Source organism: Phoca vitulina, unplaced genomic scaffold (genome assembly GCF_004348235.1).
Source record: "Phoca vitulina isolate PV1807 unplaced genomic scaffold, GSC_HSeal_1.0 scaffold20, whole genome shotgun sequence".
NCBI classification, from domain to species: Eukaryota; Metazoa; Chordata; class Mammalia; order Carnivora; family Phocidae; genus Phoca; species Phoca vitulina.
In genome coordinates this window covers 38,221,677-38,240,755 of record NW_022589723.1, presented here as the reverse complement: position 1 = coordinate 38,240,755, position 19,079 = coordinate 38,221,677, and the positions used below count along the sequence as shown (strand labels likewise).

Genomic DNA, 19,079 nt, shown 5'->3' with positions numbered 1-19,079 from the left:
CCCCCATTTGGAAATCTTTAGCATTTTGGTTTCTGCAACATCTAGCTTGAGAAGGGAGATGCTGATAAAAGGTGGATTTTTATACATTTACAATTATATATAGAATATGTTTTTAACTTTAGAGATAGTATCTCAAAAGGAGTTGTGAATTCTATACTTTTAAAAAAAGGGTTTGAGAAAGAGAAAACAGACGAGGTCTCAGTGAAGGATTATAAATGCACTCTGATCAGGAGCTCCAGCACCAAGAGGGGAGGAGCCAAGTAGGGCTGAGCAGAGGCAGGAGCAATCTTAAACACTTAATGGTGACTGGGTGAGGGTACAGCAAGGTGCAGAACACTGTGCCCTACAGAAGCCATTCTTCCACGTCCCCACTCTAAAAAAGGCTCAACAGTGCTCAGTCTATATCAGCCTATACTTACTCACGCTGAAAGAAGAAACAAGGGAGAAAAAGGAAATCACATGAGACCTAGTAAAAAAGAAGCTGCATTCATCAGCTGCTCTGTGTGTGTGTGTGTGTGTGTGTGTGAGAGAGAGAGAGAGAGAGAGAGAGAGAGAGAGTGTGTGTGTGTGCATGTTAAATGTTCGGAGAGATATTATACTTCAATAACAACAACAACAAGCTCTCAATCCTACAACTCAACAACAATAAGAAAATCCAATCAGAAAATATGCAGACTTGAACAGGTATTTCTCTACGAAGATATACAAATTGCCAAAAAGCACATGAAAAGATGTTCAACATCCCTAATAATTAGTGAATGCAAATCAAACCACAGTGAGATACAACCTCACAACCATTATGATGGCTACTATTAAAAAACAACAACAACATAAGAAATAGAGGGTAAAATAACAGAAAAGATCATGAAACTAAGAGCTGGTTCTTTGAAAAGATATACAAAATTGACAAACACTCAGCTAGACTCACCAAGAAAAAAGAGAGGACTCAAATAAATAAAATCAGAAATAAAAGAGGAGACTTTATGATTGATATCAGAGAAATACAAAGAATCACGAGCCTACTATGAACAATAATATGCCACCAAATTTGACAACCTAGAAGAAATGGATAAATTCTTAGAAACATACAACCTACCAAGACTGAATCATGAAGAAAGAGAAAATCTGAACAGATCAACTACTAGTAAAGAGACTGAATCAATAATCAAAACCTCCCCAAAGAGGAAAGTCCAGGAGCAGTCAGCTTCACTGGTGAATTCTACCAAACATTCAAAGAAGAATTACTACCAATCCTTCTCAAACTCTTAAAAAAAAAAAAACAGAGAGAGAATGCTTCTAAACTCATTTTATGAGGCCAGCATTACCCTGATACCAAAATCAGACAAGGATGCCACAAGAAAAGAAAATTATCAGCTAATAACACATTTATGATAAAAATATATGCAAAAATCCTCAGCAAAATATTAGCAAATCAAGTTCAACAACACATTAGAAGGATCATATACCATGCAAATGAAAACCACAGTGAAATATGACCTTACACCTGTTAAAATGGTGATTATCAAAAAGACAAGAAATTACAAGTGTTGGCAACAATATGAAGAAAAGGGAATTTTTGTGCACTGTTGGTGGGAATGTAAACTGACACAGTCTCTATGGAAAACACTGTGGAGTTTCCTCAAAAAATTAAAACTAGAACTACCATATGATCCAGCAATTCTACTCTGGCTATTTTATCTGAAGAAAATGAAAAGATATATGCACCCCATGTTTACTGCATCATTATTTACAATAGCCAACATATGGAAACACCCTAAATGTCCATTCAGTGGACGAATGGATGAAGAAAATGTCTCTCTCTCTCTCTCTCTCACACACACACACACACACACACACACACACACGCAAACAATGGGCTATTATTCAGCCATAAAAAAGAATCCTGTCATTTGCAATAACACGGATGTACCTAGAGGACATTATGCTAAGTGAAATAAGTCTGACAGAAAGACAAATACCATGTGACCTCACTTATATGTGGAATCTAAGAACAAAAACCAAAAACCAAAAAAACAAGCTCACTTGATACAGAGAACAGACTGGTGGTTGCCAGAAGTAGATACTGTTGGGGGTGGCAGCGGTGGTGGGGGGTGGGGTGGGTAGGGAGGGATAAGTGAAGGGGGTAAAAGGTACAAAATTCTAGTTGTAAAATAAATAAGTCATGGAGATGTAATGTATACCATGGTGACTACAGTTAATAATACTGTATTGCATATTTGATAGTTGCTAAGAGAGTAAATCTTGTAAGTTCTCATCACAAGAAAAAATATTTTTTTGCAACATATACATAAGGTGACATATTAAGTAGACGGTTGTGGTGATCATTTAGCATTATGCTATACACCTGAAACTAATATAATGTTGTATCAGTGATACCTTAACTAAAGAAACAACAACAAAATAACAAACATTAGTGGAGAAATTGGAACCCTTGTGCAGTGTTAGTGGGAGTGTAAAATAGTGTATCCACTGCGGAAAAAAGTACCGCAGTTCCTCAAAAAATTAAGATAGAATTATTATAGGATCCAATAGGATACAAATACTATATGATTCCACTTGTACGCAGTGCCTAGAGTAGTTACATTCATAGAGTTAGAAAGTAGAATTGTTGTTGCCAGGTGCTGGGCTGGAAGTGGGGAGCCACTATTTAATGGGTATAGAGTTTCAGTTTTGCAAGATGAAAAGACTTCTGGAGATGGGTGATGGTGATGGCTGCACAATAATGTGAATGTACTTAATACCAGTGGACTGTACACTTAAAAATAGTTAAAATGGTAAGTTTTATGTTATGTGCATTTTACCACAATTAAAAACAAATTTTAAAAGCCCAAAATAGGCAAGGGAGAATCTGTTCAAAATGCCAAGACCAGAAAGGGGAAACCAGTTGAACTCAAGTCCAAGGTAAACTGAGGATGGAGCAAAGGTCTCCCCGCCTTCTTGCCATACTAACCCTCCACAAGAAATAACAAGAGAATGGCCCAGTGGTGGGTATGCATGGAGCCCTCCAGCAATGACATCATCACATGAGTACAGGTGCTAACTGAACAAGCAAAATGGAAACCCATGGTATTACTGGACACCAAGCTAAGTTTATAAGCTGAAACATTAAGTTCCCATGGGCCTCAATAGGAGGTGACAATCAGAGAAATATGAAGTTTAAGAGAAATTACGTTTAAATAGCTGCCAGGTCCAAGGAAAAAGCCCAAAGCCTTGTTGACCTGTTTGGATTTCTACAAAAACATATCACAGAGGGAACTGTTACTGGGCCCTAGCCATCAGTGTCTCTGAAATAAATGACTTTTTTAGGGGTTTGTGCAGCTTCCACAAAGATTTGATAGTACAAATATAGCACATTTTAATCCATGCCAACAATTGGATTCTCTTACTAAAACGGAAGTGGCTAAAACTTTCCATAGCTGTCATGTCCCTACCTTTTATGGGAAAAATTCTAAAAATATATCACAACCCAGATTTGCATGAGGGGGGAGGGTGTGTAAATGTAATACCAATATAAAATTGCAATTAAAATGTGCTATAATTCCAAATGTGTTTGCTCTTCTATATGTTGGTTCTTGTGGAACCCAGAAAATACTGTGAATAAATTGTATGAACTGACAAAAACTGTTCTTTAATTTAGGGGGTACATTTTTTAATGCATTATTATTTTTAATCACTTTTAATCACATGTATATTATTTTAAAAATCAAATACTCCTGCAATAAAGGTAGATTCAATAAGATCTTAAAAAAATGTATTACATCAACAGGACCAAAAAAAAAAAAAAGGAAATTCATCTCAATAGATACAGAAAAAGCATTCAACAAAATTCAACTCCTATTCATGATTAAAATTCTCAGCAAACTAGAATAGAAGGGAACTTCCTCAGTCTTGTAAAGGGTATCTACAAAAACCTCAGTGCTAACATTATACTTATTGGTGAACAGACTGCTTTTCCCTAAGATCAGGACCAGGCAAGGATATCAACTCTCACCATTTCTATTCAACATTGTAAAGGATGTCCTAGTGAGTGTCATCTGGGGGAAAAGAAGGAAGGGAGGCAGGGGAGAGAAGACAGATGGAAAAGAATGTAAAACTGTATTCATAGACAACAGATCATCTATATGGAATATTCTATAAAAACATCTATAAAAACTATAGAACTAATGAGTGTAGCAGTATCACAGAATACAAGGTCAATGTGAAAAAAAAGTCAGTTGTGTTTCTACACACTAGCAACAAACTATTAGACATTGAGATTTATAAAATTCTATTTACAATAACGTAAGAACTATGAAGTATTTGTGGATAAATTTAGTTAAATATGTGCAAGATCTATTGTGAAAACTTCAAAACACTGCTGAGGAAAAGTATGTAAGCAAATGGAATGATGGATATAAATAATTATAACATGTTAACAGGTCAGAAGATTCAACATTAAGATGTCAATTTCCCCCCAAATGATTCACAGATTCAAAGCAATCACAGTCAAAACCCCAGCAGGGTTTTTTTGGGGTAGGAAAGCTGATTCTAAAATTTATATGGAAATGCAAATAACCTAAAACAGCCAGAACAACTTTGAAGAAGAACAAATTTGGAGGAATTATACTACCTGCTTCAAAAATTACAACAAAGCTGAAGTAATCAAGACAGTCTCTTCCTGGAGTAAGGATAGACATATAGGTCAATAAGAACAGAAAAGAGAGTCCAGAAATATACCCACACATATATACCAAATTGATTTTCATAAAGGTACCAAGGTAATTCAATGAGAAAAGGCTAGCCTTTTCAACAAATGGTGCTGGAACATTCTATCTGCAAAAAAATTACCCCAGACCCTTAACTCTTATCACACATTAAAAATTAACTCAATGGTTCCAAAAGTAGATTCCCTAAGATCCATGATCATATTTCATAATATAGTAATTTTTCTCAATATCACATTGCCTTAATTGAGGGGAAGAAGGGGCTCTATACAAAATAGTATTAGTGTTATTAAATAATGCTAAAAATTCATAATGGACCATAGGCCTAAATGTAAGAGTTAAAACTTCAAAATTTCCAGAAGAAAACAGAAAAAATATTATTGCAATCTTGGAGTTGACAAAAATTTCTAAAACAGCATAAAAAAGCATGAACCATAAGGAAAAAAAGGGACTTCATCAAAATTTTAGGCTTCTGCTCTTCAAAAGACTGATAAGAAACCAAAAGATAAGCCACAGACTGAGAGATATAGTTGCAAAACATATTTCTGATAAAAGAGTTGTAATTAGAAGAACTTTTATAATTCAAATATAAAAAGACAACTCCAATTAAAAATGATTAAAAGATATAAACAGGCGCTACACTAGTAAGACATACGAACAGCAAATACAGGAAAACACAAGAATATGTCATTTTATCGTACTTTGTGCAATCCTTAGCTTTTGTGCTTCTCATATACTGTGCTTTTACAAATAGAAGATTTGTGGCAAGCCTGTGCAAAGCAAATCTATTGGTGCCATTTTTCCAACAGCATTTGCTCACTTCATGCCTTTTGTCACGTTTTGGTAATTCTCACATATTTCAAATTATTTCATTATTACTGAATTTGTTAGGGTGATCTGTGATCAGTCATCTTTGATATTACTACTGTAATTGTTTGGGGGAGTCATGAGCCACACCCATCTAAGACAGCAAACTAATAAATGTTGTGTGTGGTCTGACTGCTCTGCTGACCAGCCGTTCCCCAACTCTCTCCCTCTCCTTGGGCCTCCCTATTCCCTGAGATACAACAATATTGAAATTAGGCCAAGTATGAAATGACCACAATGAAATGGCCTCTAGGGGCGCCTGGGTGGCTCCCTCGGTTAAGCCTCTGCCTTCAGCTCAGGTTACGATCCCAGGGTCCTGGGACTGAGTCCCACATAGGGCTCCTTGCTCAGTGGGGAGCCTGCTTCTTCCCCTGCCATGCTCCTCCCCCTGCTTGTGTGTGCACGCTCTCTCTGACAAATAAATAAATAAAATCTTAAAAAAAAAAAAAAAAAGAAATGGCCTCTAAGTGTTCACATGAAAGAGTTACATGTCTCTCACTTTGAATCAAAAGCTAGAATTGATTAAGTTAGTGAGGAAGGCATGTTGAAAGCGGGGATAAGCTGAAAGCTAGGCCTCTTGCACCAAACAAGTCAGCCAGGCTGTGAATGCAAAGGAAAAGTTCTTGAAAGAAATTAACAGTGCTACTCCTACTCCAGTGAACACATGAATGATTCGAAAGCAAAACAGTCTTCTTGCTGATATGGAGAAAGTTTTAGCAGCCTGGATAGAAGATCAAACCAGCCACAACATTCCCTTAAGCCAAAGCCTAATCCAGAGCAAGGCCCTAACTCTCTTTAATTCTGTGAAGGCTGAGAGAGGTGAGGAAGCCACAGAAGAAAAGTCTGAAGCCAGCACAGGTTGGTTCAGGAGGCGTAAGGGAAGAAGCCGTCTCCATGACATAAAAGTGCAAGGTGAAGCAGCAAGTTATAATAGATAATAATGAAGCAGATAATAATGAAGGTGGCTACACTAAACAACAGATTTTCAATGTAGATGAAACAGCCTTCTATTAGGAGAAGATGCCATGTCAGACTTTCATAGCTAAAGAGGAGAAGTCAATGCCTGGCCTCAAAGCTTCAAAGGACAGGCTGGCTCTCCTATTAGGGGCTAATGCAGCTGGTGACTTGAAGTTGAAGTCAATGCTCATTTAGCATTCCAAAAATCCTAGGGCCCTTCAGAATTATGGTAAAGCTACTTTGCCTGGTTCTATAAATGGAACAACAAAGTCTGGATGACAGCGCATCTTTTTACAACATGGTTTACTGAATATTTTAAACCCACTGTTGAGACCAACTACTCAGAAAAAAAAATACTTCTTTTAGAATATTACTGCTCATTGACAATGCACCTGGTCACTTAAGAGCTCTGATGGAGAAGTACAATGAGATGAATGTTGTCTTCATGCCTGCCAGCACAACAGCCATTCTGCAGCCCATGGATCAAGGAATCATTTTGAGTTTCAAGTCTTGTTTAAGAAAATACATTTCATAAAGCCATAGCTGCCTTAGACAGAGATTCCTCTGATAGATTTGAGCAAAGTAAATTGAAAGCCTTCTAGAAAGGATTCACCATTCTAGATGCCATTAAGAACATTTCTGATTCATGGTCAAAATACCAACATTAATAGGAGTTTGGAAGAAGTGGTCCAACCCTCATGGAGGACTTTGAGGGGTTCCAGACTTGACTGAAGGAAGTAACTGCAGATGTGGTAGAAATAGCAAGAGAACTAGAAGTGGAGCCTGAAGATGGGACTGAATTGCAGCAATCTCACGATAAAACTTTGACAGATAAGGATTTGCTTCTTATGGGTGAGCAAAGAAGGTGGTTTCTTGAGATGGAAACTGCTCCTGGTGAAGATGCTGTGCAGACTGCTGAAATGATAACAAAGGATTTAGAATATGACATTAGCTTAGTTGATAGAGCAGCAGCAGGGTTTGAGAAGATCGGCTCCAATTCTGAAAGGAGTTCTACTGTGGAGAAAATGCTACCAAACGGCATCACATGCTGCAGAGAAGTTGTTGGTAAAAGGAAGAGTCCATCAATGCAACGGAAGTTCACTGCTGTCTTATTTTAAGAAATTGCCACAGCCACCCCAAGCTTCGGCAATTACCACCCAGATCTGTCAGCAGCCAGCATCACTGAGGCAAGACCCACCACCCGCAAAAAGAATATGACTCGCTGAAAACTCAGATGGTGGTTAGCATTTTTTAGCCATAGAATATTTTTTTTTTTTTAAGATTTTATTTATTTATTTGACAGAGAGAGAGACAGCAAGAGAGGGAACACAAGCAGAGGGAGTGGGAGAGGGAGAAGCAGGCTTCCCGCCGAGCAGGGAGCCCGATGTGGGGCTCGATCCCAGGACCCTGGGATCATGACCTGAGCCGAAGGCAGATGCTTAACCGACTGAGCCACCCAGGCGCCCCAGCCATAGGGTATTTCTTAATTAAGGTATGTTAATTAATGAATGTTGTCTTCTGTTTTTTTTAAACATAACGCTATGGCACACTTGATAGACTACAGTGTAGTGTAAACCTAACTTATATATACACTGGGAACCAAAACATGCATTCGATTCACCACGTTGTGATACTCATTTTATTATATGGTTTAGTAATTAACCTGCAGTATCTCCAAGGTATCTGTCAACACACAAAAAGTTGTTCAATGTCACTAGTCACTATGGGAATGCAAATTAAAACTACCATGAGATGCCCCTAGACACCCATTAGAATAGTTAAACTTAAGACTGACAAAACCAAGTGTTGGTAAGGACATGGAACAACTGGACCCTCCATACACTGTTTGTGGGAATGCCACTTTGAAAACCAGCTGTGTAGTTTCTTATAAACACAGATGTACCATATGACCCAGTGACAGTTCCTCTCTTGGGAATTTATCAAAGAAAAATGAAAACATACGTTCATACAAAGGCCTGTATACAAATGGTTATTATACCAGCATCATTCACAGTAACCAAAAAAATGGAAATAACCCAAATGTCTATCAAAAGGTGAATGGATAAGCTAATGTGGTTTACATAGACAAGTAAATACTATTCAGTAATGAAAAGGAATGAGTAATATGGATGAATTCAAAAGCATTATGCTAAGTGGAAAAGCCAAACACAAAAGACTACATATTATAGGACTTCATTCATATGAAATTTTAGAAAAGGAAAACAATGGCAAGAGAAAGCAGATCCGAGAGTAGGCAGGAGGGACTGACTACAAAGGGGTTCAAGGAAACTTCTGGGGTTAATTGGAATGTTCTACATCATCATCGTAGAGATGGTTACATGACTATATTCATTTATCAAAACACATCAGGGGCACCTGGGTAGCTCAGCTGGTTAAGCGTCCAACTCTTGATTCTGGCTCAGGTCATGACCTCAGGATTGTGAGATTGAGCCCTGCATCAGACTCCATGTTGGTCGTGGAGCCTGCTTAAGATTCTCTCTCTCCCTCTGCCCCTCCCCCTCCCTGCTTGAGTGCATGTGTGCACTCTCTCTCAAAAACAAGAACACATCAAATTGAACACTGAAAATTAATGATTTTATGTAAATTATACCTCAATAAAACTGAGTTTTAAAAAGCATTTAATAAAGATTTTTAAAAAGTATCATCCAATAGGGGCGCCTTGCTGGCTCAGTCAGTACAGCACAGGACTCTTGATTGCCGGGTCATGAGTTTAAGCCTCATATTGGGTGTGGACCCTACTTAGAATTTTTTTAAAAATGTATTATCCAATATATAAGGTATATATGTACATGCAACACGCAACAAACTGCAGAGTTACCATTGTATTTCTCAGTAGTGGGTCTTTGGAATTTGATAAATTTAGTTTTGTAACTGCATTGCAAAAATCATTTCACATATGATACAAAGAAACCTCTATCAGTTTGTAACAACATTTACCATTAGTACAAACAGATGGAGCAGACAAAACACAGGGTGGCCCCCTATGTCTAAGGAAGCCAAATTGCCTTAATGTCATCATTCAGCAAAGACTCACAATATTAACAGAGGAGAACTAGCTGTGGCCTAGGCATCCCCCCAGTCCACCATCTGGAATATTCTTCATTTGAAGCTGAAGAAGACATCTTATCTTCTGCAACTAATACAACCCTAACAGTGGCAAATAAAGCAAAAATGATACAACCATTGCTGTAGTTTTAAAAATCACAAGGAACACAAAGAGGACCTTGCAAGTCACTCCACATTCAAGGATAAGGCTATAATCCATATAAGTGGAGAAATGAATCATCGCAATGTACAACTATGGGATGCTGCCATCCTAATAGAATGTGTAAGGGATTCTCCAAAAATTCGTATCTTTTAAATATATTTGGCCTATTTGTTCATGATGTTTTTCCCCACCAGAATGATGACATTCCGCAATGATAAGGATTTATGTCTTTGCTGTTTACTGCTACATCCCTAGCATCTAGAACAATGCCTAGCACATAGTAATTGCTCAATAAATATCTGTTAAGTGAATAAATTATGCCTATGTTGAATTTATTATGTCTATATAGATATTATTCACAGGTAAATGATGTAATACTCTTCCCTCCCATTTCTTTCTTTTATAATTCTTTGACTGGAAGTCGTCTTGTTTTTTCATTTTGTTTCTAAATACCAATTCAAACCTAAACTTTCAAGCAAAATGACTGTTATTTTCTCCTTTATTTACTTCTTCATTTCAAAAATTTCCTACAATATGTGTGTGTACATGTTCATAATAAAGAACAAATGCATCTTTATAAAATTAGTTTTATAGAGGGCTATGTAAGTTAATAGCATGCTTCAAGTTTTCTTCTAGCTACTTCCTCAAATCTGTCCCTCTGCTTATGTTCTTCACCCTCTCTGAAAAACCCTCCACACATTTCTCTATAAATTTAGCCTGTCTCAACCCAATTTCCCCCAGTTAAGAATCCTTTATAATACTGGTTAATCTCAATCCTTTGATCCACTTTGACTCCCAAAACAGAACCATAAACCCCTTTCAGCCAGGCAATATTCAGTATATTTTTGTATTTCCCACTGCTACAGAACATTCGATCAATGCTTAATTTGTTGAACCTGATGAATTTCTGCGACCCTGAAGAAGCTTGAGGGTACAAAAATTAACGTAAAGCTACAAAGATAAAGAAATATATTTGCATATTAAACTATAGGCATAAAAACCTACCAGCAGTGTCTGTCCTTGGGAAATGAAGAAATGACCTGATATAACGATGGTGAGAACAAGATACCCAGATTCTTCACTAGAGTCAAAAACCTTGAAAAAGAAGAAAGAGAAATGTGGATAAGACAATACATTTCTGTAATACTAGTAAAAGTATAATATCTTCTCACACTGATCTTCCTGCTCAGAATGTTCCTTTTCCTTCCATTTAATCTGTAATCATTCACTTAGTATATTACTAAAACAAATATTCTGAAATGAAAAGAATACTCGTTTAAAAATAAAGAGATGTGGGCCCTGAGCTAACCACTTTTCAGTAACATTTTAATAAGTCATTAATTATCTTTGAGCCTCAGTTTCCTTTCTGTAAAATGGGGATAATGCCTTACATGGTTGCTGTGAGACTTCAGAGTCCTAGTTTCTTTAGTCATATAAATCCATTTTTACAACATCTCAAAGCCTGGTGCTTTCCTTTGGGTGAGCTTTAATTTGTCAATGTCACTCTTAAAATATGGTGCCCCAAACTGACCATAATGTGCTGGATGTGGTCTATCTCCCATTACTTGTAGTATAGCCTACAATCACATTAACCTTTGAGGGGCTAGTCTCATTTGAAGAATGATCTGATATCAGTAAAACCTCCTGAAACTTCATCACTTATCTTGGTAAATCATACTTTCACATTCTTTATCTGGACCTAAATGTAAGACCTTGCATTTATTCTCATTATATTTTATCTTATTAGATTTGGCCTATAGTTTCAGAGGGGAGTTGAGGCAATGAAATCAAAATATCAAAGAGCACATGATTGATAGATATAGAAGAGTAGGATCTGGGTCTTAAGTGACCACCCTGTATATATAGGTGGCTTTAATATACTGAAATGTAAACATCCTTGTATAAACAATAAAATGAAATTATGGATTCACCTCAATGCTCAAAGCTCAAAACAATGAATACATACCTAACTCAAGTATATCTTTTTTTTTTTTTTATTTGAGGGACAGAATGAGAGAGGGAGAGAGAGAGCATGAGAGAGGGGAGGGTCAGAGGGAGAAGTAGACTCACCGCTGAGTGGGGAGCCCAATGTGGGGCTCGATCCCGGGACTCCAGGATCATGACCTGAGCTGAAGGCAGCTGCTCAACCAACTGAGCCACCCAGGCGCCCCTCAAGTATATCTTTATAAGGTCACTACATTCATTTGATAAATGATGTTTTCATAGTTTCATATGTGGGGTTTACAGCTTTAATGCTATATTTAAACTTAAGATTTCCTACTGAGTTTTCTCTAATTCACTTTAAATTCCAACCTTAAAAAAAAACAAAAAACAAATGGTATTTTAGGTGTCAAGAAAGGTATGCTAAACTCTGCACTTCAGTGGTTATTACTCCACCTCTTTTCCAGCATTAGGAACTCAGTTATTTGTATGCTATTCTTCCTGCCACAGTTTAAAGGGATTATCTTGAATGCTTCATGACCACTTAAAATCACAAGGATAGCTAGGAGTCAAACACAGCTTTCAAAACTAGAGCCTGGTCAACAAATTCTTTGAGAGGCAATATGTTAACATGACAGTTTATTTTTTTAGGAATGTACTATATATCCCAAAAATATCCCAAAAAGTATCCAACACTTAAATGTACAATTCAATGAATGATGATAAAACAAACGCATAATAATCACCACCCAGGTGAAGTAACAGAAAACCCTGCCAGCCTTCCAGAAGGTACCCTAGTGCTATCTCCCAGTCACTACTTGCTGTCTCCTCCCCCTAAGGTAGCCTGACTTCTAACACCATAGTTTAGCTTTACTCGTATGAATGGAATCATATAGAAAGAATTATTTTCTGTCTGGCTTCATCAGTGTTGTTGCACATACCTAAGTTCACTTGTTTTCAGTACTATAGAATACCGTTCTACGACGACACCACAATTTACTATTTCATTCTTTTGTTGATGAATAATGTTGGCCAGTTTAGGTCGACCACAAATAATGTTGTTATGAACATTTTTATATATGTCTTTTGTTGGCTAGAAACACTCATTATGGAGACACCAATTCTTTCCAAATTATTTTATAATTTTTTTCAAGAGGTAACTAATGACTTCCATGAGAATCCCAGCAGACTTCTCCTCTGCTCTCCAAAGTCTCCAAACTGCTACATCTAATTGCCCACTCATGATCTCCACTTAAAGGCCCAATAGTCATTTCAAAATTAACAGCCCCTAACTTGAAGTCCAAACGTTCCCATTCATTTATTTATTCCTTCACTATTTACAAAGTCTCGAGCAAGTGACATCTGTTGCCTATCACTAGGAGTAGAAATCCAAACATTTCTGCATCTTGGTAGTGGAGTCACTGTGGAAAACACACCACAGTCAAGCACTGAATGAACAGCACTTTACTCACATAGGGAAGAAAGAGAGTAAGATTGGCATCAGTAGTGGGGGTCAGTTGCCCCTGCATGGGAGAGAGCAGGTCCCTCTTGGCAGCCACACAGAGCAGTTGGCCTGTGCTCCCCGCTCTTGCGCTGCAGCAGAAGGACCCCATTCCCTCCCCCAATGGGACAGACACAGCAGTGGGGCTGGCCAGGTGCCATATGATACATAAGCAGAACAAAGGAGCACAGGCTCTGAGGACTCTATCTCTAGGTAAAGGAAGTGTTCTGGGCTTCAGGCCCATTCTTATGGTCGTGGCCAAAAGGGGCTGAAAGACTGCGTGAACAAGCCTGCCTTTCCCAATACAAAGCACCCACCATATGCCAGGCTGTTGTAGGCATTTGACTCCCACAGTTTCCACATCAGAGAATATACTTCTGTCTTTCCATTTCCTTAGGCCAGCTGTGGAATCATTGAACCCTCTCCTTTCCTCATACCCATATCCAATCCATTAGCCCATCCTTCATGTCTACCTTCAAAATACTCAGAATCTAACCATTTCTCACAGGTATGATCTAAGTTATCATCTCTGCTTGGATTATCATGATAACCTCCTCACTGGCTTTCCCTTTGTGTTCTTGCTCCCCTCCCCACACAGTTTATTCTCAATATAGTAGCTAGAGTGATCTTTTTTTTTTTTTTTAAGATTTTATTTATTTATTTGACAGAGAGAGAGATAGCGAGAGCAGGAACACAAGCAGGGGGAGCGAGGGAGGGGAGAAGCAGGCTCCCCGCCAAGCAGGGAGCCCGATGTGGGGCTCGATCCCAGGACTCTGGGATCATGACCCGAGCTGAAGGCAGACGCCTAACGACTGAGCCACCCAGGCGCTCCTAGAGTGATCTTTTAAACCTAAGTTAGATCATGTCATTTCCAGCTCAAAGCCCTGCAGCTCAAAGCCCAGCATCTCATTCAGAAACTCATGCAAAGTACTCCACAACTCAGCCTCCATTGCCCCTCTGCTCTCATTACCCCCTTGTGTACTCTGCTCCAACCACATGGCCTCCTTGCTGCTCCTTGAACCCACGAGGCAAATTCATGACAAACCTCAGGGCTTTTATTAATCCTGTTTTATCTGAAACTCTCTTCTCTTAGATTCACATGACTCACTCCTTCATTTTCTTCAGGTCTTTGCTTAAATGTCATCTTTTCAGGTAACACCTTCCTGACCATCCTACTAAAACCTGCCACCAATCCCTCTCATTACCCAAACCAGATTGCTCCTATTCCTTTTTCCAGGTTTGCTTTCCTCCATAGTTCTTTCCACTTTTGTTACTTTATATTTACTTGTTATCTGTTTACCTATCTTCTTTAAAAGGTAATTGATAAATGGAATTATAAACAATACTCACTTACTCTGAAAGGCAGAATAAGAATAAATAGGGAACAAAGAACAGATGAGACAAATACAAAACAAAGAGTAAAATTATAGACTTTATGCCCAACGCTGTCAATGATTGCATTAAGTGTAAATGGCTTAAATACCCCCAATAAAAGGCAATCTGACAATAGGACAAAAAGATAAGGTGCAACTGACTATATGCTGCCTATAAGAAATGCATTTTAAATATAAAAATATGAACAGGTTAAAAACAAAAGACTGGGAAAAATATATACCATGCGAATACTAGTCAAAAAAATGTTGTAGTATCTATATGAACATTAGGCAAGAGTATCAAAAGGTATAAAGAAGGTCATTTCATAGTGATAAAGGGGTAGGCTAATCAAGAGACATAATTATCCTAAACATTTCTGTCCCCAAAGATAGAGCTTAAAAATACATGAAGCAATAATTGATAGAACTGTAGGAGGAAATAGACAAATCCACAATTATAGTCAGAGATGTCAATACCCCTCTCTCAATAATTGATGGAGCAAGTACATGGAAAATCAGTAAATGTATAGATTTGAACAACAGTATCAACCAACATAACCTCATTGACATTTATAGAACACTTCACCCAATACCAGCAAAATACACATTCTTCTCAAGTATATACAGAGCATTTACCAAGATAGACAAAATTCTGAGACATAAAACAAGTCTTAGTAAATGTTTAAGTATGTTCTCTTAAAATTAAAATTAAATTAGAAATCAGTAACAGACAGATCTCTGAAAAAAAAAATCCCCAAATATTTTGCAATGAAGTAATACACTTCTAAATAACCCATGGGTAAATAAGAAATTAAAAGAGAAATTAGGAAGTATTCTGAACTGAATATAATCTACCATGTTAATATTCTAAAAAAGAAAACCATATCATCACCTCAATAATGAGAAAATATAGAAAAAGCATTTGACAAAAACCAACATTCATTGCTGATTTATAAACTCAGCAAACCAGGAATAGAAGGAACTTCCTTGAGCTGATGAAGGGCATCTATAAAAAACCTATGGTTAGCAGGAAAGACTGAAAGCTTTCTCTCTAAGATAAAGAACAAGACAACAATGTTAGCTCTCACCACTCCTATCAACATTATCCTGGAGGTTCTAACCATTGTAATCAGGCAAGAAAAAGAAATAAAAGAAAGAAAGAAGTAAAACCATCTTAATTCAGACAACATGATCATTTATGTAGAAAATCCAACTGATTTTCCTAGAATAAATGAATTTTAGAAAGGTTGCAGGATACAAGAGCAATAAATGAAAACTAAATTTATACAAACGAGTAAAGAATGATTAGAATTTGAAATTTTAAAAATATCAAAATTTATAACAGCATCAAAAATATGAAAGACTTAGGGATAAATATGACAAAAAAGTGAAAGATCTGCACACTGAAAATTGACAGAAATTTAAGGTCACATAAATATATGGAGAGAGATATTTTGTTCATGGATAGGAACATTTAGTATTGGTAAGATGCTGAGGTAGGCAGAATAATGGTCCCTCACAGATTTCCATGTCCTAAACCCTGGAATCTGTGGATATATCTTACGTGGCAAAGGGGACTTTGCAGAGGTAATTCAGGTTAAGGATCTTGAGATGGGAGAGTATCCTGGATTATCCAGGTGAGCCCAATATAATCACAAGGGTTCTTACAAGGGAAAGAGGGAGGCAGAAGAACCAGAGAAGGAAATGTGACTGCTTTGAAGACAGAAGGCAGTAGTACAAGGCAAGGAATTCAGGCAGCCTCTAGAGGCTGAACAGGCAACAAACATTGTCCCCCAGAGACTCCGGAAGGAATGCAGCCCTGCTGACACCTTGATTTTAGCCCTATTAAGACCTCTTTCAGGCTTCTGACTGCCAGAACTATAAGCTAGTAAGTTTGAGTTGTCTTAAGCCACTAAGTTTGTGGCAATTGGTTACAGCAGCAATAATCAAAATTCTAAATTCTCTTGTACAGATTAAAGACACCACATATCAAGCATTTCAGTCAGTTAACATTAACCAAGTACCCACTATATAGTGATTTTTCTTATAAATATTTGGGAAAGGAAAAAAACATAGGAATATCCCTGACCTTGAGCTGCATTCATTCATTTGTTCATTCAACAAAATTTATTGAGCACCTACTAGATGCCAAGCATTTTTTTTTAGATGGGATACATAAGTGAACAAAATATTAGCTGCCCTCATGGAGCTAATGGGGGATAGGATGTAGGGCAAGGGTATAGAGTACAGTAAACAAATATAACTAGTGGCACTCTAAGGGTGGGATGTTGAGAGCAGTCAACGCTGGTTCAGGCAATAAGGGAATGCTTTGTCGAGAATTTATATTCAATAGTTAAACAGACTAACAAGCAATCTGATTTTTACTACCACCATGTGCCCACAATTCTAACCAATGTCACTGATAAACTACCTCTCCCTGAAAAAGTCTTTTGTTGATCTTAATTCTAAACAACTGCTACAGTTACTGGTAAGTTTGAATAAAACATTGTAAGCTTCAAATTATCAGATTTTTATTATTTATTCTTTAATAAACTTTTTTTAAACATTCATTTGGGAAATTCCCAATTATAACACTGGCCCACATATATGTATACTTACCACATACATTTGTTTCAAGAATAGCCCACAAAGATTTGACATACTTCAAGTTTGCTTAATGTAAAGTTCTTGTCTCCAACCCTTTCTTAGGATGCAGTTCACTTCAAGCCTGCGGTACTACATTCTTCTGCATTTAAACTAGATTCAAAATAAACCATGGTAGCATAGGGATTGTAAAGACAAACAGATTTGAGTTACTCCAATGCTGTCATTTTATGGGACTTGTTGGTATTTATATTTGTGTTTAAAATTTTAAACAATGAAACAAGAGCACAAGCAACAAGATGGAATGTTTTTAAGTGCAAATTTTAGTTCACACTCAAAATATTTTACTGAACTTGAACAGTACCTTTAACATTATTTTAAAATTATTGTTTCAAACTAAAGAACAAGAAAGAGAATAAAACAGTAATTTTATCATTAGTTGCCTAAATTGTACCATTGGCGATTCAGGTTTTTTAATCACTTGTTAGTTTGTGGGTGATTAATTACATAAAATATCAGCCTCTAAGCAAAGAATCAAAGTTCAGAAGTTAACTAGATGTAAAAACAATTGACTAAAGAGTTGTGCTTTTCTCCTGCCTTATACTGTAGTGTGTATTTCCCTTTTATTATTTATTTTACTGCTGTGATTATAATAGTGAAGCTAAATAAAGGAGTTTACTATCTACATAATAAATGAATAGTTTCATTTGTGGAAATTTTATGAAAATAATGTCATCATTTAGGGGAGTAGAGTGTTAAAAAGTTATCTATTCTGGGTGTCATATGCTCTAGGCACATCATTTAACATAATAATAAGTAAGTAAGTAATAAGTAAACATAATAAATAAATAAATTATCTAGTATGTAGGAAAGTACGGAAGGTAGGGAAACAATAAAGCAGGGTAAGGGGAACAGGAGTGTGAAGACAGGGCATGAAAATTATAATATAGATAGGGTGGTCTGGGTAGGCATACTGAGAAGGTGAGGCTTGAGCAAAGACTTGAAGGCATTAGAGGGTTAACCAGATATCTGGGAATTCAATACTTACTATTTTTCAGGTATTTGTTGCAATCCTTCATCTAAAAGATTTTTATAGTATGCTCATACACTCTGAAAATGTCTAATTAGAGACTTCCAAGGAGGTTAGGAAAAATGGTAGTTTGCATCCTTGCAGTCTTCCCTTCCCAAATCCAAACCAAATACCAAGTACCTCTCCTTGAGCAGTTGCTAAACATCAGCATCCAAATGGGCCAGAAGGATGGGCTGAGGTCTTAGGATCCAGATAAAAAGCGGTGGCATAATTTCTCCACCCCCAAGAGAAAGGAGGCCCTCCTCTGAGCAAAGAACCCTAGGACAAAGATAGGAATGTCCCAGTTCTTGGGAAAGAACCTCACTAGTAGAAACTGGTAGACCCCCAAGAAAAAGAGCAATACCAGCCTGTGTATTCTGAAATTCCTACTGGTCTCCCAGCCTCTAAGAAGTCACAATGGAGATGGACAACTTACTTGGCTGAGTCCTTCCTACTCCTTTACAGAAGGCCCAGAAGGCTGAGGCTCATGTACCTCCCAACATTTACCACTTAAGATATATATTCACTGTTGGACTTGAGCCACAAGGGTAAAAAGAAGCGTAAGTTAGACAGAGGAAAATAACAATATACCCAGTAGGCTAAAGTAATGAAGAACAAACAGAAAACCCAGAATAGGTGGCTCCTAGTGGAACAAAACTGTCAAAGGAGATGCACAACAGCCTGAACAAACAAACAAACAAACAAATATATACACACATACATAATTATAATATATATAATTAAGAACACTTAAGCAGAGTCTTAGAGCTAAATATATGCCTTATAAATATAAAAACTAAGAAAAAACTCAATA

The 19,079-nt window shown here is 37.2% G+C and overlaps 1 protein-coding gene across 2 annotated transcripts in view; it reads right to left on the bottom strand.

Moving 5' to 3' along the window:
- REC114 (REC114 meiotic recombination protein) overlaps positions 1-19,079 on the bottom strand; it is a 107,335-nt gene that overhangs the window by 76,509 nt on the left and 11,747 nt on the right. For both annotated transcript variants that reach the window (XM_032418099.1, XM_032418100.1), the window contains exon 2: positions 10,783-10,872. In XM_032418099.1, the coding sequence (XP_032273990.1) occupies positions 10,783-10,872 (90 nt within the window). The remainder of the gene's footprint in view (positions 1-10,782; positions 10,873-19,079) is intronic.